We start from the raw sequence: 27,796 nt of genomic DNA on the forward strand, positions 1-27,796 counted from the left end.
AGTCTTAATTAGAAATGATGGAAGTCTAACTTAAATGGATTTTATACAGTCTTAGCCTCTTGAAAGGACTCAGGGAGGGGTTGACTACCCAAGCTCTAGAAATTCCAGGCTCTTTCTACTGGAGCCAGGAGTGCAAACATCAGGGGTTTCTTCCCTGTTTCTTGTCGCTACATCTCTCTGAATGCCAGTGTTAACCTCAGGGTCTGTTCCAGGTTTTATGTCTTTTGTCTCCTGTCGTCAGGAAAAGAATTAAAATCTTGGGGAAGAGATTTAGTGCTCAATTTTGAATAAGGTGGCTGCTCTTGAACCAACAGCCACGTGGGCAATGTCAGGTAAGAACCACAAAACCTCACAGCATAGGAGGCAGGGTTAGTTAGTTACTGGATGCATGTAGTACGGGAGTATAGGAGTCCACAAATTCTTTCCTGGTAGCATTTTGGCAAGAGTTTTTGAAATAATGTATGCAGGGTTCATTAATTCTCCTCAATGGCATCTTTTTGGGCCTCCTACAGGACAAGCACTGTTCCAGGCAATGGGGGGATCAGCAGAGAACAAAACAGACAACAAGCGGCCTTGTTTTAAGGGAGCTTACAGTTCAGAAAAAAACGCTCGCCCCAAACAGTAGCCACTCAATAAATAGTAACCATTAAGGTGGCCCACAAGCGTGTGAGTGTGAGGAGTAAAGGTAGCGGCTGAGAGTGGGCCTTGCTTCCCACACACGCCCCACACTCAAGGACTACTACCAGGTCTTAAGAGAACCGCCCCCCCCATCATACCTCCCCAGAGACCAGACTCACTTGGATCTGGGCTCTGCTAGCTGCCCTCCTGGGAAAGCTGGGAGGTTAGTTAACCAGCCCCACCGGGGTCATTGCTGCCTGGATCTCTCAGACGCCCCTGAGGTGGCCATTGGCCAGGACTCGGTCTCTGGGACCGTCCCCAGTTGCAGCCAACGCCACATGGCTGCACGGCGCGGATGCCCCTGCCAGGCCCCCCGGTGCTCTGCTCCCGTGGCCTCACCTTCGTTTGCCCCTCACACATTCTCCGGTTGTTCCAGCCGACTTACAACGCACAGAGTTCATGAGTGCTGGTCCTGCATCACGTGCAGAAGCCTAAGAGAGCTACGATTTCAAGGTGCGGCACAGGAGCCACATCCCCAATCGGCACGCGGGGGGCCATGTGTCGGTTTTCTCGACTCGGCAGAAATAGATCTTAAACGTGGAGACCCTGACACCGGTCCCTGCTTAGGCTGTCGCTCTCGCGTGTTGTGTGTGGTTGGGACGAACGGACGGACACGACCAGCCACTGTTCTCACTGGAATTCCTCAAGGCAGCTGCACGTCTACCAGAGATAGGCTGCTCGTGTGGGAAAACCCTGGCCTGGATTTGTGGGAGGTGTTCTCACGGCAGCCACTTAGCTCTCCGTGGGTCACATTCCACAGGGGGCAGTTGAGGAGAAAGGACTGGAGGCTGTGGTTCAACACCCACCAGAACCTTCAGGCTTCCTCAGTGACACCTTCTGGAGCTGCCACCCAAGAGACAGGCGGAGAGTTCTGAGTCTACACTCCCACTCCCACTCATTCATAGCAACTCTGCTTTAAGCGCTCTGCGCTTCCAGGGAAGATTTTAGTTTGAAAGAAAATTTGTCAGGGGCGCCTGGGTGGCTTAGCTGGTTAAGCGGCCAACGTCGGCTCAGGTCATGATCTCACGGTTTGTGAGTTCGAGCCCCGTGTTGGGCTCTGTGCTGACAGCTCAGAGCCTGGAGCCTGCTTCGGATTCTGTGTCTTCCTCCCTCTCTGCCCCTCCCCTGCCCATGCTGTTTCTCTCTCTCTCTCAAAACTAAACATTAAAAAAAAGTTTTTTTTTTTTTAGAAAAAACTTGTCAAAAACAATATATATATTACATCCACACACTCATACATATACACTACATAATTGCTACAATCTATTTCATCAATGACACGCTAGGATTTCTTTGGTGACTACAATCAACCTTTGCATCAGATGGGTCAGTCAGTCAGAAGATGGTTTGTACAAATTCAAAGTTTTAATGACTGTTAAATAATAAAAGAGAGGATATTCGCACTATGTACATTCTGTCCACTTAGGGACTCTCAGCTGGCCACGCACATTTTATTGCACATATAAACAGTGTACAAGGATCTTGAAGACGTCTTAGCCATACAAGGACTGCACGTAAAAGAAAAAAAGCCATTGCACAAAGTATTGAAGCCATTTGTATTATACAGCCAACTTTAAGAAAAATACTGAAGATGAATATCCAAAGAAATATTTTAATTTTGGGGGAAAAAAAAAACCCCTCTCAGAACAAGGATTACAGAGCTTCATGTTGCCAATATATACACGTAAAAAAATATCTCAGGACCCTGCATTCTGAATGCCCGTCAAGGTGCAGCAAACTAAGTTCCTATTTCTGTATCAACCTTGGCCTGTTGTTTACATTGAATACGCTCTTTGTCCAAAACGTCTTTTTTACATCATTATGCTATTCGATAAAACAGGTATTTATGCAGTACAGGAAAATATTAAAACATCTTTTAAGTTAGCTTAAAGTGCACAGTACATTTATTTGACAGGAAATAACCGCTAGCTGCCAATGCAAATGACCATTTTCAGTAACCCCTCCATCCTGCCCACGGCAGATGCTGGCATTGACCGACGGCAGTCAGTCCGCGGTTCAATGCACACCATCGTCCCGGTATCCTCTGCTCTGTGTTCACCCTTGTATTTGTCTTGTGAATTGTGGCTGCCGCCGCTCTAAAAACTTACAATGGCTTTTCATGGAGGCGAAGCTGCAGTCAGCCTCCACGAGACTTCGGAAGATGAAGGGCTGGGATGGGCGAGTGCACGTGCACGTAACGGCCTCAAATAGGTGGTTGTGTCTGTTAAGCCTTATGTGAATCTCTCCAACCAACACAGCTCCCTTGCCTTCGCTGGCTCTTCTCTAGTCGTGCTTTGATCGAACTTACTTTTCACTCCTTCCTAAGCCACTCCGTCTCCAAACGCCACTTACCTAACCTTCTCCGGAGCCTGCCTGGGTGTTCATGCGGCTGCCCCACCAACTTGCTAACTCACTTCCGCGGTTTCACACCAGAGACCGTGAATCCTGCAGCGTTTTCTGGAAGCCACCAACTAAGTTACAATAAAGTGAGCACATCTGCTTTTCTCACAATCGTTTCCTCCCTTAAGACTGGCAGTGGTAAGAAGTGCTGGTTTCCTGATCCGGGCCCTACGTGCCATGAGTAATTCTGGCTCACTCGGTCAGAGCCGTCCTTCAAGAAGCTTTTTGGTTAAACAATACATCTTTTTATTACCTCCACTTTCCGATGCCATTTCCTGATTATTTACCTTTGGCGTTAGACTTTCTTTCATTACCCAAGTTACAGTGCAAAATTATACTTCAAGACGCACGATGCTAACACTTACTACTTCTCTGTGTTAAAAACGTGAATGTTTTGTGCATAGCAAAATAAGTCTGAATCCAAAAAAATAACTGTTCACATTTCATCTTCAAGTTTAATGTGCCTTTTTTTTTCCATCACAGCTATTTACAGATAACTTTGGGGTGCTCTCTCGATTTCAGTCAGTTCATTACATGAGAGGACAACAGGGCTGCTGGAATGTAGGAAACTGGATGGAATGCAGAAATATAAATAAAACCAATGTTCGATGAACCAAAGTGGAAATAATGCCTCCCCAGAAAACAGTTCTTGTCACAGAAGCACCTGTTTTTTGGCTTCATTTTTTTGTTTGTTTGTTTCTGAGTCACAAACACCAGAAAACGTGATTACTGAGACCTACAACTACTGCACACCAAAGAGCATAGAAAATAATTCAATATTTATAATATTAAAATAAAGTGTTTAACCACAAAAAAGCAGTAATAAAATAGTTTCCTAATTTACAATTTGCATCCAAAGGATGAAATAACAACTCACTAATAAATAATATTTATATAAATATTTTGTATGTCGAAAATAGTTTTTTAAAAGGCAATGGTCTCAAGAAACGTCTTGAAAAATTTGGTGGTGAAAAACCTGATTGAGTTCCCCCCCCTCCCCCCACCAAATACACAAGAAGTTTGGTTTGAATAAAACAAATGCGTCTTGTTGCAAAAACGGTTGTGCTTGGTGTTTCGGTAATGGCAGTAGGTGAGCGTAGGGATGGAAGGAGGTTGTAAAAGGCATCGATGTGCTGCTCAGTTCTTCACAGACAGCTCCCTCACTGGCTTTAAGGTAAATCTCTCTCATATCTTAACAGTGGAGGTCAGTTCTGAAAGGCAGAAACATCTTCCCTTATGTCCTCCCTTCAATGCAACTAGAGCCAGGGAACTGACAGGTAGTGAGCGGGAGGGTAGGAGGAACAGGTGCTGAGAGCAGAGTTCAGGATCTCTGACGAGAGACGAGTCTGAACCGACCCAAAGGAGAGGAGCTGGTTTCATGTGAACAGAGACTTCGTTACCGTTACATCTAGTAATGCTTGAACAGTAATGCCCACTTTGACCAGGCCTTTCTCTTCAAGGATGTGATGGGGTAGACACAGTTTTTCCTAAAAGGGAGAAGAACAAAACATCAATTTTTAGATGACCGCAACATAATCATAAAATCTTAGGACACCACTGACAGGAGCTGAGTTGAGCTCTGACATATGCCTGTCTGATCATCTCAGACTGTGCTCTCTCCCTTGCTTTCAACCCACTGGCAAAGATCTTTTCTGTATTTTCAGAGAAAATACTGATTTTTCACAAGTGGAGGTCATTCCAGAAAGTCTCCCAGTCATCCTGAAATATGCAATAGATCCAAACATTTTAAAAAACATTATGCTAAATAACTGAGCTACATAGAGTCAGGTGGAAACCAAACACCGAGAATATATTAGCTTACATTCTTATAAAGCCAAATTGCCAGTAGCTTCTCACACATTTTAAGGGAACTAATATACTCATTTATACACTGACCATGCACCGTTATAATGACCATAAACCTTGATTTTATTTGCTGTGATCTCTGAAATGGAGGCATGCTGGTGGACTGGTATCCTTTCTTCATGGTTTATCAAGAGCCTTGTAAATAAGTAATTTTAACCACAGCCTTCATTAGTGTCTCTTTTAAGACTCTTTCATAAAACTGTCAAAGACACAAATGTCCTGTTACTTCCTCATGTTGTATTTTTGCTCTTGGGAAATGGCCAGTACGTGTGAGTCAAGGAAAATAATCGACACAAATCACTCCTTATGGGGAGAACCTTGCATGCTCAACCAAACAGTTTACAAAAGAACACAAGATAATTTCAAACCTTTGTCATTTGGCTCTGGAAATGAGGGGAATCTCCTTGCTGAGTATGTCTCCTTGGCTAGGAAAAGAATCCACAGCAAACACTCCCTCTTGTCTACCAGATCATGGTATGTTCTCCACAGCCCAATGGCCACTGTTTTTAAGGGCAGTTTAAATGGCACGTGCATCACACCCCAGGCAACGGACACAGTGTTTAACATGAAGCCAATCAGGATCTTGGACAATTCTTCTGCGTCTCATGTGATTTGTGCTTGAGGAACCAGATCCTCCTACTTCCTCGGTGCAGGACTCCCCATAAATTACCACAGATACAGGCATTCTGTCCTCAGAAAGGTCTTTAAAGGACACACCATGACATCTCAAGTAATTTGTTCCACTGTCTGCAAATGTCATCTTCCTACACTCTCTCAACCACCTTTTTTCCCTTATCCCTATCTCCTTCCCTAACTTGTGGTAAATTAAGAGTATCTCTGACTCTCTCTGGCACCAGGTCTTAAGAAATGGCCACATGTCAACACAGGACAACTGATTCTTTAAAGCACAATTTCAACCATTATTTCATGTGTCTGATCTGTATCATAATAGGATTATCTTGTCAATGGCATATTAGGTGCATGTGCAGGTTTATGCTGCTGGCCAACTTAGTAGCCACATGACAATCTGAGAAAGGATGGGAGGTTCTGTCTGGGAGTCAGGAGCTGTCACTAGTACAGGATGGGCATGCCACAGCCGGCCATCAGTGTATAATCCTTCCCTGACACCACTTGCCATGGTTTGTGAAATCACCCCAATCTGGCATTTCATTGCTAAGATTGGTTCCACAAGGGCAGGAGTGTATTTACTTCATTCTTATGATCCCCACAGCACATAAGTTGACATCTGCCTTTGTAGGAAATCACAAATGGCCACTATTATGGTTAAGCACCTGACACAAGGCATTACTTGGGGAAAAAATAAAGTCTTCTATTTACACCATATGCTAAAATCAATTTGAAATGAATTAAAGAACTGTTTTTTTAATCATTAAATTTTTTTTTAATGTTTATTTTTGAGAGAGAGAGAGAGACAGAGCACGAATGGAGGAGGAGCAGAGAGAGAGGGAGACACAGAATCCGAAGCAGGCTCCAGGCTCTGAGCTGTCAGCACAGAGCCCAATGTGGGGCTTGAACTCACCAACCATGAGATCACGACCTAAGTTGAAGTTGGATGCTTAACCGACTGAGCCACCCAGGTGCCCCTAAAGTGTTAACTGTTTTTTTTTTTTAAATCAAACACCTCTCCTAATAAAACAGACATGAATATTTAGCATTTTCTCTTATAAATAAATGGAAAATTATCTAAGCTAAAAAATGGTATAAAAATCACAAAAGATAGAAACAACTGATTATGCCTTAAAGTTTAAAGCCTCTATGTGTCAAAAAAAACAAAAAACAAACCCAAGCTAATTAAAAGATAAACAACTCTAAAAAAAGTATTTGCATCAAATTACAATGAGTTTTATATGACACATAAGCTCAATAAATCATTGAGAAAAACAGTAAGAGATCAACTGAACACTAGGTGAGGAACACAAATAGAAATCTTAGAAGGAAGCATATGACCGAGGCCATCTTGAAAGACACTTTGCTTCTTGACCGCAGTGTTTATTTATGTTTAGTCCTAAATGTTCCTGAATTTAAGTACTAATATTTCCACAGGGTCTAAACTGTGTACAACATGGCTTTTCTGGGGCTACGTGCCTTATCCTAAGTCCTGCTTAAGATTCAACATGTCTCCATTCATGACTGCCCTGGTCCCATTAAAGAGTGGTTCCAAGCTAGAGGTCATGGTTGGGAAAGGCTGGGGGCTCCAGAGACACAGGGATGGGAAAGTATTGAGGTCTCAGCTTCCTGCTGACAGGACTTCTGCAGACATCACAGGCTGAGTTCGCTTCACCCTCTCTCCCAGGTCTTTTTTTCACTTCCTGGTCTCACTTCCTGGTCTTTTCTCTCCCTGGTCTCCTTTTCTCACTTCCTGGTCTCCTCACTCCTAAACCTGGTGCAGAGTCCAAGGCTCTCCCTTCCACCCTTACAGTTGGCAATGAGAAGTAAACAGGAGACAGAAAAAGGTACTTTTTCACATCCTTCCTGCCTCTTCTCCTTTCATTCACATGCCCTGAAGAAACCCGGAAGTGCCCTCAGATTACTTGGATGGAGTTGGTGGTAACCTAGGAAGACTGGCATGAGCTAGTAGAAACAAAAACATGGCAGTTCAGGCTGTATCATCACAGGACTGGGGTGAAGACTGATGGAATTATGAGCTGAGGCACTGCTTGACAGGCTGAGCAAGGACAGCAAGGAAGGCCAGAAGGCCATCTTCCACACACTGGACCTGCCACTGCACGTCCATGGGGGCATGGGGAGAGGGTCCCTGAAGTGACCTAGAAGTTGAGATGGGGAAGGAACTGCCGTAGAGTTATGGCTGGGTCAGAAGGGACAGAGAAGGGCCACCGAAACCGGTCTAAAATGGATTTAAAGCGGGGATCACTGTACATTTACACGAACTTTAAGTGCATTTCAATTTCCCTGTTAGAGAAGCCTAGTGGCTCTTCTTGAGAATGTGGCACCATTGCTGTGTTTCCTTTCAAAGCACAGAGCAGAGTCATGAAGTAGTATCTTACAGAAATATAATGCTTCTGATCCCCTCCGAAGAACGCGTGCTTGCTGCTGCTTCTCCTATGGTGGAATCAGTAAGGTTCCCTCACATCCCCTCATCCAGCTCTTTTTGGAGTCACAGCAAATAGGGCTGGAAAAGGCAGGCAAGCCAGAAAGACTAAATGTTACCTTAGGAAGGCTTCCCGGGCCCCTTCCTACAGGCTTGGTGCCAATGCTACAGATTTACATCGCTTAATTCTTTATGACAACTGTGCAAGGTGGGTATAATCCCTCTACTTTACAGATGGGAAAATGGGGACGTAGAGAGTTTAAGTAACTCTGGTAAAGTCACACAGCTCTTAAGTACCGGAACCAGGATCTGAAGATGAGCCTCACCTCAAAGCTGGGGCCCCTTCTACAACACCAAGCTCCTTCCCAGAAATTCCTTCAACGGGGGAGTATGGTGCATCTGCGGCCCCTGGGACAGGAAGAGGCCTCTAGACCCTCGGAGTCCTATCCTGGTAACCCCCAACAAATTCAACATCGCGTGGGGATCCTCGTTCGGCTTCTCTTCAAAGACAGAAACAGACATCGATCGTGCCCTGGCCGAAAACGCTTCATGGGAGCAGCCCTGCCTGGCTGTCCTCTTTCTCTAGCTCCTCGTGCTCCCAAATGGCCGCATGCCTCCTTCCAGGCCAGCCGCTTGACTAAACCAAAGTCATTTACATCAGTAGATTCCATATCGTTCAGTCTGTTGCTCACATGCGGGTTCCTGGCACTGAAGTGAGTGAACCTACAACAAGACTGTCTGCATTATTTTCACACTGAGAGAGTTTCCAGTTCCTGCTCAGGAGGGTCAGTGTTGTCCAACTAAGAGGGAGACCACGTTAAACCCTTACAGACTGAGAGGGCGTCTCGTCACTCCTCATTTGATTCTCTGCTTTCCAGCCAGGCCATCTTCCAGGGCTTCCTCCCTCCAGAACGCCTCTTTCTCCACACACATCCGCCCCTTTTCTCACCTCCGCAGAACACATCCCCCGCCTCATCTGGCTATTCCTCTTCCAGGTCGCAGGGAACATGGCACAAGGGCAAGAAGGCTTCACAGACCGTTACCCATCAGGGTCCGATCCCCTGCCTTGTGCTTTGCAGAATCTCATATCACACTGAATTCCATTTTATTTGTCCACTAGATCAGGACTCCAAAGACCAGTGCCTGCGGACCAATTCAGTCCATAGCCTGTTATTGTGAACAAAGTTTTATGGGGACACAGCCACGCCCCTTCATGTATGAGTCATCCATGGCTGCTTCCAGACCACAACAGGACCGGGTAGTTTGTGTAACAGATTGTAGAGCCCACAAAGCATAAAATATTTACAATCTGGCACTTTACAGAAAAATTTTGCCGGCTCCTGGTCTCGACTGCAAGATTTTCAAAGACGGGGTCATGTATCATGGTCACCTTTTTATCCCCCAGGTCTACCACACAGCCTTACTCAAAGAGTGCTCATTCAATATTGAGGCATGAATGAATGAATGAACACAGGCACAAATAAAATCGCAGTGAAAAGCCAAGGAACTGGACCCTGATAGTCTCAAAGAAAAAAAGCACACATTCTATGTATCTGATTTTTTATTGAGAACTAATTTCAAAACCTGAAGCCTAATCTTAAAAACTAAAATCTCCAGGGCACCTGGGAGGCTCAGTCGGTTAAGCGTCTGACTTAGGCTCAGGTCATGATCTCAATGGGCATTCGAGCCCTGCGTTGGGCTCTGTGCTGACAGGTCAGGGCCTGGAGCCTGCTTCGAGTTCTGTATCCCCCTCTCTCTCTGCCCCTTCCCTGCTTACACTCTGTATTAAAAATAAACATTAAAACAATTTTTTTTTAAAAAACCCAGCATCTCTTAAAATGGGATTAAAATATTTTTCCACTCAATCCAAAGCCACTGCATTGAAATTTTAATCCACTGTCCATTTCTTTTACCCTGTAAGGTGAAACATCCTTTGTTCTTATGACAAGGACCAGTGTGGATTTTAGACGACCCTCGCACTAAATTTAATCTCTTACAAATAAATGGTATCAGGATATCAAGTGCCTTTTTTACCTGTTCTCATTGATGAACCTCCTACTTAGTTGTCTAACTTTGGAGTTCTGCAGCGCCCCTCCCCCAGCCCCATTTCATAGGTGTCTCTCCCCAGAACTGTGAGCCACTTACAAATTACGAATCCATAAATAGAAGGAATGAAGAGACACATTAGCTGGGACACACTGTAGAAATCCTAACACTGAGTGGCGAGCTGCCATCAATTGGGGCAGCTGGAGAAAGAGAACCTTCTATTTCAAATAGATCTTTTTTTTTTTTTTTTAATTTTTTTTTTTCAACGTTTATTTATTTTTGGGACAGAGAGAGACAGAGCATGAACGGGGGAGGGGCAGAGAGAGAGGGAGACACAGAATCAGAAGCAGGCTCCAGGCTCCGAGCCATCAGCCCAGAGCCCGACGCGGGGCTCGAACTCCCAGACCGCGAGATCGTGACCTGGCTGAATCTTTTTATTTCAAAGACAGAACATAAATAATTGGTTCTTTTTAGCAGGCATTGGAAGGAAGTACTAGGAAAATGGTCCTTCTTGTGTGAGGAAGGAAATTTAGGATTGCACGTACAAATCACACAACTAAATCCCCGACCAGCTCTCAGACGACAAGCACATCAGTTTGCATCCCCAGTCACACTGTAACGGCAGGCATCACGAGAGCATATGAGTTGGTGTGCGGGTACTCTGGGGAAGAACCACGGGGGGGGCTTAATATTCTGTATAGAAATGAACAGCTTGACAATGGGCAAGACAGTTCATTCAAAGTTTTGCCTAAAGGGCTAAATTAATTGTGCTCTGCTAGTTACTATGCCTCCTGATTTAAAAAAAAAAAAAATGCCATTCGACAGATCCCAAGAGGAGCAGCACGTCAGGGGACAGATACATTAATGACAGGAGAAATGAAAGCACATCCAAAGAACCTTTGAGGCCAGAATTGAAATATGGACAGAGCCAGAGAATGATGTCAGCTCAGCACCAAAAATTAAATCTGATCTCACATGATTGTTCTACTCTGTTTTGATTGATAGGATTTTCTTCCAAGTGCCCCCCTGTAAGTCATCTCCCTTCTTCCCTTTTGCCCCCCACCCTTCCCAAAGAAGAAACAAACCAAACAACAGTGATCATTACAGGGCAGCGTCAGTGCAAGGTAGAGCCAGATGGAAAAGCAAAGGCTGTTCTAGGTGGGCAGATCAGTGTATCGATGGGCCGATAAAAACCTGGAAGAATCACTTGAAATGTGTTTATTAAGCAACTTAGGGTTTAGGGTACTCATCAGACATTGCACAAAGGGGTTTAATTGTGTTACAGACTGAAGGGTACCAGAAGCAATTCAGTACATCTGTGGGTTGTTTATACATAACCGAGCTTAATTAGACAACTTCCGCATACCCTGTACTTCACCAGTCCACACAAAATCAGGAGGGAAGAGCTATCTTTGAGGGAAGAGTGTTTCCAGTTAGAAAATCTGACTTGATTTAGCAACAAAAAAGATTTATAAATATACTCTTCTCACTATGTGGGTTTTCCATATTCTCAAGTCCCCTGGATTCATGGACACGTTCAGAAAACTAAAATTATCTTCTTAGTAGCCATGGATGGAGACTCTTCGCATCTCAGGGAACTAGAAATTTATCTTGAGGAAGTTAATGTCATCATCCCCCAAATTTAAGAAATAGTACGTGGCACCCAGATGTATAATGAAGCAGAGGAGAAACTGTCCAAACCTCAAGCAGGGCGTTCTCATATTAGAAACAGAAATCCCAGAACCAGGAATATCTTGGCCAAGACAAGATTCTAATGTGTGTTTTTTTTTTCCTCTTAGTTACAAACTGATCGATCACATTGCTCCAAAAGCAGATTTAGTTAATATATAATCCTGTAAGCTTACTTAGGAATAGAAGCAGCTTGCTCGTGTCACTGGAAACTGAAGGTTAAATGGAAATGTCAAGTCATTAGGGAAACTACATTCTGCTAAAAGGAGAGCAATCTTACTGTTGGCTTCTGCCATAGTAACCCACGTCCTCAGACCAAGAATGTTCCATGACTCATGGCTTTATTTGAAAACAAATACAGTCAAATCCATCACGTTCTTGACCTGAAGCTATCATGTGATGCAGCAAAAAAGCAAAATGACCCATTACATTATTTAAAAATAGAAATCCCTTCTGGAAAATGCTTTTCTAAGAGCCTCAGGGTAGACCTAGCAAGGAGTAAAAGGTAAAACTATGCGGGAAGTGATGTGCAAGTGAAGCCTCCAGGTGGTGCTCTAACAGCAATGGCCCCTCCTTCCCCAGCCCCGTGCTGCACAGCTCCTTCCCCTGCAGCAGGGCAGAGGGGCTTGCTCAGGGTAGAAGTGGGCAGCAACCCTCCCATTGAGGGAAACAGGGAGGAAACCAACTGAATGGCCGGCAAAGCAGTCACTCACTGACGGTATTTTTCAACTTGGTCAATAACGGTATTATTAAAGACTTTTCTAGACTGAATTGGGCCCAAAATGCTGATTTCCTGTCTTCTCTGCAAGGTGGCTCCACTACACCTCAATTGCCCGTTCCTGAATTAGGATCTGACACTGACCCAAAGGAAAGACTTCCATATCCTAAATCCCCTCTGCTCCTGTTCTGGCATCTTCTTCCACTCTACCCAGGGCAGCTATGTGAGTGAGAAAGCATGAGGTCTCGATACACTCTGCTGTCAGTGGTTTTTAGGAAGCGAGAGAGATTATTTAATGGGAACTGTACTCTATAAAGTCTGTGCCTTGGGAAAACCTGACTTGTAGCGTTCCCTTCAAAACTCGAGAGACTACTGAAGAGATGACAGGGATGGAAGCTGGCAAGGCAGAGGCTCAGAGGGAGGAAGGGCCCTGTGATGGCTCAGGGTGACACAGCAGAGTGTTTGTTTGGATGCACATGCACACGTTATGCGGACAGAGCATTCCAGCGGTAAGTGATATAGATCAGCACTATAAAGAGAATATGGACAAGACAGAAGCTTATAAGGTCCCTGGAGCGGAGGGCAGAAGTTGGTTGTGGGGGTTTCTCCCCAAGGGCCAGCAGAGTGTCAACAGTCTTTCGAATGTGACGGAAGTCCAAGTGCAGGATGTCATACGGAGAGCAGAGGTCGGCCTATTCCGTGGGCAGCCATTAGAACAGAAAGAGACAGTGCGTACAATTAAAACTACACGGAAGAACAGCTGGAAAGAAGCACACATTTTTGGTTACTAGCAAATGGCAAGACTAACCCCTTATTTCAAAGCAGGTAAAACCCATTCCACCAAAGATTTTTTAACCGGTTACAAAACAAAGTAGCATACCCAAAGTGTTTTATGCAAGTAGCACAAGGAAATCCTTCACCCACAAAGCCACTACTAAGGAAAAGCACGCTCTTCAATTGGATGTTACTGGCGTCCAAACAGTTTTAATATCCAGGTGGTATCACGTGCTCACCAACGGCAAAGAAATAAGAGCTTTTCACTAGGGACGTTCAGGACATAACCTCACCTAAGGGCAAAACATAAGCTTCCAAGTTGAATCCCCATCTGTCCTCACCATTCTCAATGTATTTTTTTCACCCTGGTTTATGAAGACTCAATGAATATAAAGTACTCCTCTCTGAAAGGTAACACATACACCTAATTCATTTTTGTTCTAGGGTTACTGATAGACTCCCGGGAATTCTGGTTTTACTTGTGTTCCTACATGTGTCAGAAAGCACATTAAATTTCATGTTTTTGCAGTCACACATAAACCAAAAGTCTAAAGGAGGCTTCTTAGATGTGCGGTTAGAATAAAAGTACACCCCCCGACGTGGGATAATCATGTAAATTTATTCATCACTAAACACCTATGGTAGGGCACGGGTCTTCTGAGTTGGCCTCCAAATATCTGCTCTTGTCAGGAAGCAGTTTCCTGATACAATGACTTCCTGAACTGGAAAGGACTACAGATTAACATTAACAGTGATTATAACTGATTATGACTGATATGTCAACATCAAAGTAGTTTTGTGTCCAAATGAAACAAGAATTGAAACTATTTAAGGTATAGTTCATACATGCAGCTTTATTTCAAATCTGGCAAAGCATTTAAAAACATATATACGATATATATTTTATATCATACTTTGCCACAGTTTTCCCCTTTATTTTAGCCTCATTGCTAAGCAGGTGCAAATCACAGAGCAACTGAAAGCTTCTAAGATAAAGATGCTGTCTTATACCCTCTGAAGTCAGCTTGATGCCCTCAGATGAAAAGAAACGCTATAATATCAAGCACGATGGATAAGATTAAAAACATTCTAATTTTAATTTATGAAGGTAAAGATGCTGTTCTTAAGACTTTTTAAAGACAGTAAGCCACGTTACATCTATTCAGATCATGCAGCTTTTCTCAGTGGATTCGGAGGAATCAAGCTACTGCTGTTACTTTCCCAAGAATTAAAACATCTACACATAGATTTGATTTCACTGGGAGAGAGACACTGGTCAAGGATTAGCAGATGGGGAAACATCTAAGGAAAGACGTGTTATTGCAATAAGAATTCTCTATTGCAATGTGGTGCTGAACCAGTGAAATCTGAGCAAAGCAGACGTAAGACATAAGGCGTCCACAAACTGAAATGTGAATTTTCACACAAGTGGGTATTTCCACAGCAAAAGCAAATCATTCTACCTCCAGTCTATGCTTTAAAACACTTCCCAGAACCCTAGGGAAAATGTCTGGTCTGCTCCCCAGCAATGCCCTCCAAGAACTTGAATCGGACAGTCCTTACAGTGTTCTTGAGTAGCACACTTCTCGCATGGGGAGCCTACACAGACCATTCTTCTTGTCCTGGAATTAATTTCGTGATGCCACAGATTCGGGGCTTAATTCAGATTTCAGACTAAAGTGGGTAGGGCCCAGACTCACAGTCCATGGTGTTTGGTTTAAACTAAATTGTGATCTCTAAAGGAAAAGGCATGGGTCTAAGATTGTCTGGTAGGCAAAAACTGGAATCACCGTAACATGTGGAGTGTGGGCTGCTGGGGTCCTCTGAGACCTGCGCTCTGATTCTGCCCCACGTCCCACAGCCCGAACTGCCACAGCAACCTCCTCAAGGACGCTGTGCTAGGAAACAGGGCTGAAACCGCTGGGGGAAATGAATTTTCTGATCCTGTGCCTACCAAATTACAGTCTTAATGAGCGGCACTTAGAGATTGTGTATTTTTTTTTCTCTTAGAATTAAAACAGGAAAATAGTAAAAAGGAAGAAAATGGAAAGAGGCAAAATTTCACCCTGTAGGACAGAGCATTAGTAATTACTGCAAGGCATTTGAAAGGCACAGTGAATACACTCAGAGTCCTCAGAGGCAAGTGCGGATGCTAATTCCCACTACAAAGAACAGAAATCACAACTGCCAAGGTTAATTCAAGAATGTGTGACTAAGCTTACTATGAAAGACTGGCCGAGCCTCCCCAAATACTGTGGATGCAAACAGAAATGTAGACAGATCTGGAAAAAGGTCTAGATTATAAATGTTGTGAGTGTTCTGCAGTCTAAATTCTAGCAATTTTAGAATATATTCATTTTATTAATTTTAGGGACGCCTGGGTGGCTCAATGTTGGTTAAGCTTCCAACATTGGCTCAGGTCACGATCTCACAGCTTGTGAGTTCGAGCCCTGCGTTGGGCTGTGTGGACAGCCCAGAGCCTGGAGCTGCTTCAGATTTTGTGTTTCCCTCTCTCTCTGCCCCTCCCCCACTTGTGCTGTGTCTCCCTCTCAAAATTAAACGTTTTTTAAAAAAGTTTTTTTTTAAATAAATATAATTTTAACTTTTAAGGTCAACACGATTACAAAGTATTTTTTCTTTAAACCTAAGGTAACATAGCTCAGGAACGTTGACAGCCATTCTGAGCATGTAAAGCTCTGACTGACAAGGTATCATCTGGTGGGGAGTTGAGTGAGGTAGTGAAGGGTTTTCACAGTTTTCTCCAAATACACAGAACTAATCATCAATTTTATGAACTTGGAGGGTAACTGTTGTATCAGGAAACTACTTTATCTAGAATTGCAACTTAAAACCTTCTGAAGATGCCGCTTTTAAAATGGTTCTTCTCAACCGTGCATTCATGAAAGGCTGTTAGACCACTGCCCAGACAGAAGCACAGTGGGAAAGAATTCTTACGTTCTCAATGTAAGAATTCTGTAAGAAATTGGGCCTGATTTTACAAGCTAGAGACTGGTCCTTTTTAATCTATTACAAATTTTTAAATTGCTGTTAACAAAAACAATAAATGTGTTGGTTTTCACCTCTGGTTATTCAGACTCAGAATTAACCAAGATAAATGTAAAAGCCAAATGAATTTTGTAGTAAGAATCTCATTCCAGGGGCAGCTGGGAGGCTCAGTCAGTCAAGTGTCTGACTGTTGAATTCGACTCAGGTCATGATCTCTGTGCTGACAACATGGAGCCTGCTTGGGATTCTCTCTCTCCCGCTCTCTCTGCCTGTTCCCTGCTCACAAGGGCATACTCTCTCTCTAAACAAACAAACATTAAAAAGAAAAGAATCTCAGCCTATCCCAGAAAAGTACTTATTATGATTTGAATTGATGCTAAAGGGGAAAAAAAGAGGCATAAAGGTCAAAGAGAAAGAACTCATTTCTCCTCAAGATTACAACAACGTGTTTTCAATTTATAGAATGCCTGCCAATAAAAAAAAATAATTCAGATTAGTTACAAATTTCCTAAACCCTCACAGACAGTAGGAAAGTTACTACTGACACTTTCAATTACTGTATCCCATTTTAGAAAACAACGAAAGGCAAATATGAAAGGCACGGAAGACTCAGCCATATCAACACAATCCTCTTATAGCAACAGGATCATGGTTCGAATCCAAATGCACTGAGATTTTATTAAAAAATTTTTTTTACTTAATGTTTATTTTTGAGAGAGAGAGAGAGAGAGAGAGAGAGAGAGAGAGAGAGAGACAGAATCTGAAGCAGGCACCAGGCTCCGAGCTGTCAGCACAGAGCACGACATGGGGCTCGAACTCACAAACCACGAGATCATGACCTGAGCCCAAGTCGGCCCCTTAACTGACTGAGCCACCCAGGTGCCCCTCGAGGATGTTATTTGTAACTCCCTTTGGCCCATGTAGAAGCTAAGGGACACCCTACGGTCCCGCAAGCCCCTGGCGTCTGCGCTGCTCAGGCAGGCAGGTGGGGGCCCTGTGCGGCCAAGGTGTCTACCGAGGTAGAGCTGCTGCCCTTAATCCTCCTCTGTTTTCCCTCTGCAGACAACAGTGGCTACAAAAGGCTGGGCGGCTCAAAATCAAAGCGCGTTTCATCTGAGTTCCCTTCTCCTCTAAAGAAAACAAGTCTTAAATTAAGCTCCTTACAGAGGTCTGAGGCCAAGGCTCCTTATTTAAAACCGAGTAGGAAAATTTCCCTTGTGAACCAAAATATAATTCTCTATTTTCTAATAACTTTAATGCTTTGTAAGTCAGAGATTTCTTTTGAGCGGAGACAATACTAAAAAGAGCCCCAAACAGCCCTAAATTTGGATCCAACTGGAAATCCCCAATAATCAACGGTGAATCTTCTACATCAAGCATAGAGGCCAAGCGTGGCCCAGGTGACTCAGAAAAGAAGCCTCAGTCTGTCCATTCATAGCCTCATGACTTCAGGTCAGATTTTGGGGGGATATAAAGAACATATCCTCAAGAAGCTGGAAGCCCACCAGCGGGAGGTCGGTCTTCAAGATCAAGTTGATGCCGGCACCACCACCCAATCCCCAGATTTTCCAGGGCACCCTGATGCACCCGCGGTGAATTCACCCACCGCCAAGCAGTGGATGAGAGAGAGGTAATTACGGAGCTGAACTTTCATGGAGTATTACAGCTCAGAGAAAGTGGAGAGGTCTGTGATTTTCAAACTAAGCTTAGCAACAGGATGCTTCCTAACCGCCCCCACCCCCCCCCCAAAGAAAATCTTAGCTAGAAATCTAATATATACTATTGACAAAACAGAAACTGCTCTGGCTGATGCAGGAGGCGAGAACGATCTGTAGTCTTCCCACTTAGCTCTCCCTCCCCTCCCGAGCTGGCCATTTGAAAAGACTCGAGGGCTCTGAAGAATGGGCTTATATTTACTCCTCAAGTCCCAACACCTGCAGTTTGCACTGGGGGGAAGGGGGGTCAGGGGACTCAACCGGTTCAAACCGCTGTGTCTATGGCTACCAGCTGTGAGCGTGAGTTTAGGGAATTATAAGCTCTCTGGACTCTGTTTCCTCAGAGTACGGCGAGAAAATATTTACCTCCGACCCTCAACAGTGAGCATTTAAGATGATGCATGTATAAGAAGTCTTTAAGATGATGCATGTATAACAAGTCCTCAACGAATGGTTAACTGCTGCTAATTTTAAGGAGTTTGCCTCAGGGCACATAACTAGTTACCAGCTTAAGTGGGGGATCATTGACCCCAGACCTTATGCATTCCCTCCTCGGGCTCACAGATCCCTTTCACCCACTCACTCTTCTTCCACATTGTGTTCACTCAGTTTGTGTCCCTTTAGTTGGGGAACTGGTCCTAAAACCAAAACCAAAAACCCAAGGCACTTAAAATGGACAGCAGGAAGGAAGAATAACGTACATTGAAGTAACTACCGGAAGGAGAGGCACCTGGGTGGTTCAGTCTGTTGTGTGTCTGACTTCCCTTCAGGTCACCATCTGTTTGTGAGTTTGAGCCCCGTGTCAGGCTCTGTGGTGATAGCTCAGAGTCTGGAGCCTGCTTGGGATTCTCTCTCTCTCTCTCTCTCTCTCCTTCTCCCCCACTCAACGTTCTGTCTCTCTCTCTCAAAAATAAACATTAGGGGCACCTGGGTGGTGCAGTCGGTTAAGCGTCCGACTTCAGCCAGGTCACGATCTCACGGTCCGGGAGTTCGAGCCCCGCGTCGGGCTCTGGGCTGATGGCTCAGAGCCTGGAGCCTGCTTCCGATTCTGTGTCTCCCTCTCTCTCTGCCCCTCCCCCGTTCATGCTCTGTCTCTCTCTGTCCCAAAAATAAAAATAAAAACGTTGAAAAAAAAAATTTTTTAAATAAACATTAAAAAAAAAATTTTTTTTTAAAGAAGTAACTATTGGAAAGAATGTCATCCCGGCATGGAGAAAGAAAGTTGTCCACAAACGCTCTGTCTACTTCATTTGTAAGGACCTTTCCTTGGTATTCTCATCAGCAAACCTCCACCTCATGCCAAATCCCTCTCAGTTGATGGCAAGCAATTCTCCTGTCACCCTAACAGAATTTCTCCAGGTCCCCATCGGTAACTTCTTTCTGTGATGTCATCTTCTTTCCATCAGTGGCAGCTGCTGTTCCAAATCCTGTCTGTCCCCACCGACTAAGGAGCCAAGGATCCAGCCTTACCCACACGTCACAAACCACACACCAGAGCTCTGGAGGTGCCTTACCCGTCTACATGTGCTAACCTCCTGCAAATACACCGACTGGGCTGCTTTCCCTGCCTGCAATTCCAAATGCAGCCAATTTGAAGGGGCCACATTTACAGTAAGCCACACCAGAACCTCGCTACCCAAGTGCAGAGTAAAATGCTTCATGAACCTTGACCGACCCCGAAGTATAGAGCTGGGATTGTGTCCATGGGGACTTCTAAAGAAAATATAATGCACTAGAACAACTGGAACAATTTTAAAATTACTTCCATCCCTTCATATTACTTTATTTGTAAAAATTTAACTAAATCTGCTCAGCAACCGCATTCCATCCACAGGAACCTGACAAATTATAGAAGCTGCCGATGCTGACTTTGCCTTCTAGTTTCAAACGGTGATTCTATTACAAAAGACAACAAATGCAAAGCTTAGAGCACAGCTGTGACTTCTCAGGCTTTACAGGGTGATTCATCACTGTCAATTAGTATTTAGCTTATCAAATACAGAATTCAAGATCTCTGTGACTTGTGAGTGTAAGTGAGTAGATAAGTAACGGGTGGAGAAGCAGGAAAAGCTTGCAAATTGAGGAAATAACTATGTTTTTGACTGAGAAATCAATGACTGTTTTGTACCCAAATATTAAATGTGATGCAATTAAGAAAGTAATGGCACAGGTTCTCTGTGTTTTCAGGTACCAGCCTTTTCAAATATCTGACTGTAAATGGAGAATTTCTGCAATTAGGCTTGTGATATATTATTTTTTAGTGTAAATAAGCAATTGTTTATACTACATTAAAACATGTACATTAAAACTTCACCCCGCTAGTGAAAGAAGCATACCTAAGGGGAAGGGAGTCATTTCACCCCTCCCCCAACTATCATACACCCAGAGGAAAGATTTCGTTTCCAATCATGTATTTCTAATTCATTCCGTGAGATGAAAGTATGCTCCTTTGAGCATACAGGGAGATTTGCCAATTGCCTTCCAATGGCAATTTCTAGTTTTCCACTAGAATATTCTTTCCTTACTTTAACACATCTGATTAAAGAAGTTCAATTGCTAATTAACCAACAGACTTTCTCTAGTAGCAAAAAGCTTCATGTAACTCTAGTCACCGGTGAAATGCTACTGGATTATCCATTAGGATGGATAACACACACACACACACACAAGCATGCACACAAGCATATATGCACATTACACACGGTGCAAACTTGAAAGTCACCTCAAATCTTTAAAAAATTTCAAAACTGGCCTAAGTAATATATTTCTTACTAAGCATAGTTAAATGGGATACTGGCAAAAAAGGTTATTTATTCCCTGTAATTCAATCTTCCCGGAAATTATGAGCTACTGATTAGTGCAAGGGACACTTTGCTAGGGGCATGATTCAGAAATTATGAAAAAATTTTCTCTGCATATTATGGTAATTTAATTTCCTTCTCCCTACTTTGGAAGAAAATTATAATTACCAACCTTTATTCACAACACTTGGTTAAGGGCATTTCCATTTCATTTTGTATCACCACAAGCCAAAAAAAATTTTTTTTGATGAGTTTAAAAATATCACAGGGGATTAGGCTGTAAGTCATCAGTGCTTTCTGGCACAGACACAAATAATTTATCGTCTGAAACCTAGTAGGATAGTTTTGATTCACACATGGAAATCTTATTAGCCCATGATGGTCAAATTATGAAAAAGAGTGGGTGTATAAGAATTTTCACAAATATTTGAAGCTGAGAATGTATATGCAATATTAAAACATACACATGCAATATAGAGACAGATTAACATTAACATTACTGAAAGACATTTGGATTGATCACAAAGACATTTCATCCATTATATAAAGATTACGCTCTTTTTAAACGTGAATTTATAAGGTTTTCTTTATGGATACAGTTCTGACTTAATGGTGCTTTAATAATTCTCTCCTTGCCCTCAAATAAGATAAAAAATGCACCACTAATAACCCCTTACCTTTGAACCCTAACAAGCTAAAAGACAGGGAGGGAAGAAAGGAAGGAAAGCAGGAAGGAAGGAAAGATGGAGGGAAAAAGAGGAAGATGGGAGGGATGGTGGGAGGGAGAATAAGTCTTTCTCAACTCCAATAACTAACTGCTACCACTGAGTAGAATTACGTTGCAACGCAATTCCTTCACATACTCATAAACAGTATTTCACAGCAGAGTTTGTAGTTACTTTATCCCTGGCATGTTAGAAAACATAGAAGAAAATTTTTCAAAATGTAATTACTGTCCATATCTGTTTATCACAATGATGATCAACTTCTCAACTTATCCCCAGATTGAGTGGATTTTGTTACTAATAGCAAAGCCTTTAAAAGCCCCAAATTAGCCATCAGGCTGAGGCTGAGGGTGGGGCTTAGCTTGGGAGAAAGACAAAGTAGCCACCTATAGTTGGGCTCGCTATAAGGAATGCCAACTGGATCTACAGTGGGTTAATGGGGGAATGGAACTGCGAACAGTTAACAAATTACAAAGCAACATACAAACATTGTTATTATTAGTGGTAATGATCAATGATAATAATAACAATAATTACAATATTTTCAATATTATTTTGATCCACATACCCAAAATGCAACTACACAGAATGGAAATCAACAAATTAGGAGTTCACTACAGGTGTGCTTTGCATAACAGCTTTGGATAAGGAAAACCATCACCTCCAAAATTCTACCCTGTGGAACGTGCCAGATGGCTCAATGGAGCCTCAGCAATTTTTGTTCTTGGAGTAGAGAATCAAGCTGACTACATGTTTTTCTCAAGTTTGGAATTTTGCATTTATTTCAAAATCTTAAAGAAAGTCTACTCTCTTTTCCCTCAGTATTGACCAATACCGCTTTAAGCCATTTTAATTTCACTGTAATAGAGGAATTCAGCTAAAATTTTATGTAACTTATTCAACATTATTCCTCAAAAAAGACTGAGACTTTGGACAAAGTCTGTACAAAGGATGTGTAAATCTGTACATTCATTCAGTGGTCTCAAACACATGCATTAAATGAAATCGGTACCAAAACATGGTTATTGGGACTAAGTTTGATGTTACCTCTGGTACTCCTAATTTTCGACAGGCTTCCAAAAAGTTTTCCACATTTCTTCTGCATTTGGCCATGCTAAGTTTGGGCTATAAATGCAAATATGGAGAAATAATTAATTATTAAAAGAGAAATGATTTTTAATAACAGGTTAAATTTTAACCTTTCTAAATGGCACAAGTAACACATGTTCATTGAAGGGAAAAAATACCTAAGCAAATAGAAGACAATAAAAATCATCCAGAAACATCCACCTAGAGATAAGAACTATTAATATTTTGGATTATATTCTTCCAGACATTGTGTATGTGTATATGCATGTGTGAAAAGATACACAGAAACACATGTATACACATAGATGTTTATATAAGCAGGATTTCTACATGTGTATATACATGTGTATATATATGTGTATAAATGAAAATTTCTGCATATGCATGTATGTGTATATACATATATATATGTATGTATATGTATATACACATACATGCATACTTATAATTTTTATGGGATCATACTCTTGCATAATCTGCTTTCGTTCATCTATTAATATACCATAAGCATCACCTATTCCCAACAGCAATATATTTCTATAAGAAGGGTTAAATTCAGCAGGCCAATTAATCTCCTTCCTGCCAAAGCAATGGGTTTGATGAGAAAGAGGCAACAGAAGTAAACAGCATAAAAATGGTGGCCTGTTTAGGATTTAAGCAATGGCCTCTCACAGTTGAGTTGACTGTGGTTACAGATGGCCTCTAAGGTGTGGGATGGAAAACAGGTACATCTGATTCACACAGTTTGATTTTTACATGGTAAGTTTAAAAGCTTTACTGTTAAATTTTAATATTCTACTCTTAGTTCCCTTAAAAAGGGAGCAAGAAGAATGACTGAATCCAACAGTCTGGGTGTGGAAGTAATATTTTATAAAGACTGATTTTGCCCTGTGAAAAGTAAGCGAGAGTGAGGTGACTCTTAGCCCATCTTAGAGGGTCCACACCACTCAGCACAAAAATCTGTTTGCGCATTATTTACTTTTTAAAAAGGGACTCCTTATCCTCCCCCCACTCCCACCCCCAGAAAAAGGGAAAAAGAAAACCTGCTGGCATGGAACCATTTAATTTGGAGGCTAAACAAGCATTCTCCACCTTGGCTAGAGAGGAAATGGTACCCCTTAACGTGAGACTTGCAAAGATGGGGCAGGAAGCTGCTTCGGTGGTTTTGCTCACTCCCAGGCATGTCTTAGGACAAGGCCACCACGTTCACCCTTATGCAAAGGGAAGGAACAGACTTAGGTAATGTGACATGAGGTTACCAGAAGAATAGGAGCTGGCCCAGCTGACAGGGCACCAAGAGGCATTTCACCATTTGAGACCTGAGTATTTGTCTCTCCAACCCTCCAGGCCCTCATCGTCCTCTGTGTACTTAGGATTTTGTGGGGCCCTTTTCTGAAACTCCAAAGATGCCCAATACCATTCAAAATATTTAGGTCAACCCAGTAAAGTCAACGCAAGAATATTTCCCATCTTTGGAACTGAAGGAGGGCCCATTCTACTATTGTCGTCTGGGTTTAGCTAGAAAAGCACTTACTACAAATAAAATAGTTAGAGGTTCAATCCCGTCAATGGTAAAGAATCAAAATTACACCTGCTTCGCATAAAAAAAATGGACACTATTAGTTTTGTGAATGAAAAGTTAGAATGCTTGATATTGACAATAACGTGGGCAGAAAAGGCATCCATTCTGTTGGTGCAGATATGATGGCACACACTGTGTGTTTCCCATGTGTCAGATACTCCACCAGCTGTGAAGTATGCACCCGTGGAAGCGAAACACACAATTCTCAGGGTCACTTACCTCCAGTCTAGTTGGAAATGTTAGTAAGTTGCAGGAAATTGTAGTTTAGTATGGTAGAGGTCTGAGTTGTGAGACTATTAGGAGAAAAAAAAAATCAAGGAACGGAACCTAACTCAGTTTTAAGGGCCCAAGAATGGCTTGCCTCCTGTAGATGCTGAGGGACAGGAGCAATGGGAGCCAGTGAGGCTGCAAGATGAGGACATTTGGAGAGAAGGTTGGGGGAGCCTTCTAGTTTAGAGGGAAGAGCCCGCGTAAACACTGGAGTAGACAATGATAGCCCAGACTAGGACCAAAAGCAGGTTCCACAGCTGCAGCACAGCTGGTGGGCTGATCAAAGGGGGCTCCGAGAACCTCCCCGAAGAATTTTAGGTAAGTGGACATTTGGAAACAGCCCATATTTCTAAAAAGGAAAACTACACTATGATAATGCAAGCTAAAATACATTACAGTTATTAAAGTGGATATTTATGAAGAATTTTTGTGACGTGAGGAAAATCTAGGTTTTGATACATTTTAAACACTACTAAATAGTATACATAAGTAGCTCATCATTCAATAAAAGACCTTAAACGCAGAAAGGATGCTAGCAGTTAGTAGAGAGGCCAAAATGCTAGCAGTGGTTGTCTTTGGCTCGTGGAAAAAAGGTTGATATTATTTTTTCCTCTGCATTTCTCTATTTTCTCTAGTTGGGCATTATTTCTCATTATTTCTTCAATTGAAAAAATATTTAAAAAAGAAAACAGGTTGACAACCAAAAGATTTTTAAAGGAGTGCATCATTTTTCCTGAAGGATTAACAAAATATAAAAATGCTTAGACACATGACTCATATTCACTGTGAATAATATAACTAATTGTACATTCAAACTGGAGGCTATGAGGAGTCACAGTTTCTCTCTTATAAAAAAATTGGGGGGGGGCACCTGGGTGGCTTGGTCGGTTAAGTGTCCGACTTCGGCTCAGGTCATGATCTCACGATCTGTGAGATCGAGCCCCGTGTTGGGCTCTGGGCTGACCGCTCAGAGCCTAGAGCCTGTTTCAGATTCTGTGTCTCCCTCTCTCTCTGCCCCTCCCCTGTTCATGCTCTGTCTCTGTCTCAAAAATAAATAAACGTTAAAAAAAAAAATTTTTTTTTAAATTGGGAAAAACTATTAAATGTGAATTTCGCACATGGCTCACACAACTTTATAGCCATTTGGGCCTCATTTGTAGAAAATACTGGAAAGTTTCATAGCAGATTATAGGACAGAATTTGCTCCCCAAACTAAGGCAAGCTAGGCACAGATTTGAAGAGACAAATTGATCATTTTCCTCTAATTTCTGAGGCAAAAAAAAGGGGGTAAAACTTTTCCATGAAAAATATGTTCAATAGTATAGAAAGGGAGCTGACAGTTGGAGTAGATTCATTAGCTAATCTCTCCTGCTGCCAAAAGAAAAGCATCAATAATGCCATTGTGAGCTTTTGGGGGGGGGTGGGAGGGAGAAAAACACTCATTATGTGATATTTTATGAGCACTGTGCCTTGCAATTAGGGGTTCTGAATGTTGAAACCTGTTCTATAAACACTAATGACATCAATGGCTTACATTCGTGCATGTATCACATGCGGGGGACTTATTTTATCCTCAGAAGAACATGTCCAAGAACAAATCAAGTTAAAGAGAGGTTAAATCCCTGCCCAACGTCACATGGCTTATAGGCAGAGCTAGAGTTTGAGCCCAAACACTGCCTGCAGAGCCCCAAAACTCTCCCCACCTCTCCTAATGAACAGTGGAGAGTGTGGATAGACATTTTTCTTTTTTTCCTACTTGCCTGAACCTGATATAGGACTCCAAAGACAAGCTTATCTCTGGTTCCCCCACCCTCATCTGAATGACCAAAGAAGTGACTCTGTAACCCTCTTCTGGATGGAAACGTGCTCTGTGATCCACAGGAAGAGGTTTCTGTATCCAGCTTTACCTCCCTGCAGTGGAGCAGCGGATTTTGAGGGTGTTGGTGGAGTTTCACTCAGTCAGTCTTTTCTCATTATTGCCCCAGGACCTCCAGTGTACCCCACCTGAGCAAAGTGAGGCACCAAGGAATTGCTGAATTAATGCCCGGCTGACCAAACTCTGGCTGGAGAGGTTACTGATGTCATTTTATACAGAATCCATGTCTTTTCAGAGTCATCCTAAAAGCCTCAGTGATTGAGAAAGAGATCCCATTTAGATGTGAAGCTACTGGGGCGCCTGGGTGGCTCAGTCAGTTGAGTGTCTGACTTCGGCTCAGGTCATGATCTGACGGTTGGGGGGTTCGAGCCCCGCTTCGGGCTCTGCGCTGACAGCTCAGAGCCCGGAGCCTGCTTCAGACTCTGCATCTCCCTCTCTCTCTGCCCCTACCCCACTCGCGCTCTCCCTCTGTCTCAAAAATAAATAAACGTTAAAAAAAATTTTTTTAAATTAAAAAAAAAGAAGAGAAGCTACCAACCGGAAGAGCTTTCTGGAAAGACTCCTCACTGTTTAAATCACAACTCATCTTTAACGAGCAACACCGTCCCCCGAAAGTGTGTGTCTTATGTAAAAGTTAGTCTCCCTTTATCTGGTGTTACTTACAACTGCTGGTGACGGGACATGGATGCTTGCGACGGAGCGTGGGCGGATGTGATTGACCAGGTGACAGAGGACCACGCCATCCATGAGTGCGGCCCCCAGGTCTTCATGCAGGCTGACCTTGAGTCTCATCTCGATGCTCTGTGGGGGAATCAGAAGGAAGCCAGCTGTTACCAGGCAACTGACAGTAAGAAACAGGTACGGGTATTTATGAATTGAGACACTAACTTCATTATGGGGAAGAAGAATAGGAAGATTTGGAAAACACTGACATTATTTGAACCTTTTCCGAAAGATATTACAGTAAAAATTCCGCTGTAGAAAACCAAATTCAGCCGCGCCTACAAGTTTTAATAAGTTGAGTGAAAGGAATAATGGAATTACTTCTTGAGTTCAATGTTGCCAGAGCCTTGGCTATGAAAATAGAAAACCAGAATGAGGCGACCAACAGAAACCAGGCCCAGCTGGTTCTGATGGCCTTCGAGGGGCAGACGAGGGATTGAGGGATGCTTTTCTCTCACATTATGGTTTTTTTTTAATTTTTTTTTTTAACGTTTATTTATTTTTGAGACAGAGAGAGAGACAGAGCATGAACGGGGGAGGGTCAGAGAGAGAGAGAGGGAGACACAGAATCTGAAACAGGCTCCAGGCTCCGAGCTGTCAGCCCAGAGCCCGATGTGGGGCTCGAACCCACGAACCGCGAGATCATGACCTGAGCCGAAGTCGGACGCTTCACCGACTGAGCCACCCAGGCGCCCCTCTCACACAATGTTTTAACTGAGAAATCCATTTTTATCCCTTTAACAACACTGAACTTTTTATCTTCAGAAA

The 27,796-nt window shown here is 42.9% G+C and overlaps 1 protein-coding gene across 5 annotated transcripts in view; it reads right to left on the reverse strand.

Annotated features, from left to right (window-relative positions):
* Nucleotides 1-2,021: 2,021 nt before the first annotated feature.
* Nucleotides 2,022-27,796, reverse strand: part of LRCH1 (leucine rich repeats and calponin homology domain containing 1) — a 201,666-nt gene continuing 175,891 nt past the window's right edge. For 2 of the 5 annotated variants that reach the window (XM_043578790.1, XM_043578787.1), the window contains 3 exons: nt 26,969-27,106; nt 22,536-22,613; nt 2,022-4,565 (listed from right to left, as the gene is read on the reverse strand). In XM_043578790.1, the coding sequence (XP_043434725.1) occupies nt 4,455-4,565; nt 22,536-22,613; nt 26,969-27,106 (327 nt within the window). In that variant the 3' untranslated portion in view covers nt 2,022-4,454. Of the gene's footprint in view, nt 4,566-11,852; nt 13,160-15,975; nt 16,001-18,164; nt 18,167-22,535; nt 22,614-26,968; nt 27,107-27,796 lie in introns of those variants that run through there. The other 3 variants (XM_043578788.1, XM_043578786.1, XM_043578789.1) reach the window with 2 other exon arrangements.

This window comes from Prionailurus bengalensis, chromosome A1 (assembly GCF_016509475.1).
Source record: "Prionailurus bengalensis isolate Pbe53 chromosome A1, Fcat_Pben_1.1_paternal_pri, whole genome shotgun sequence".
NCBI classification, from domain to species: Eukaryota; Metazoa; Chordata; class Mammalia; order Carnivora; family Felidae; genus Prionailurus; species Prionailurus bengalensis.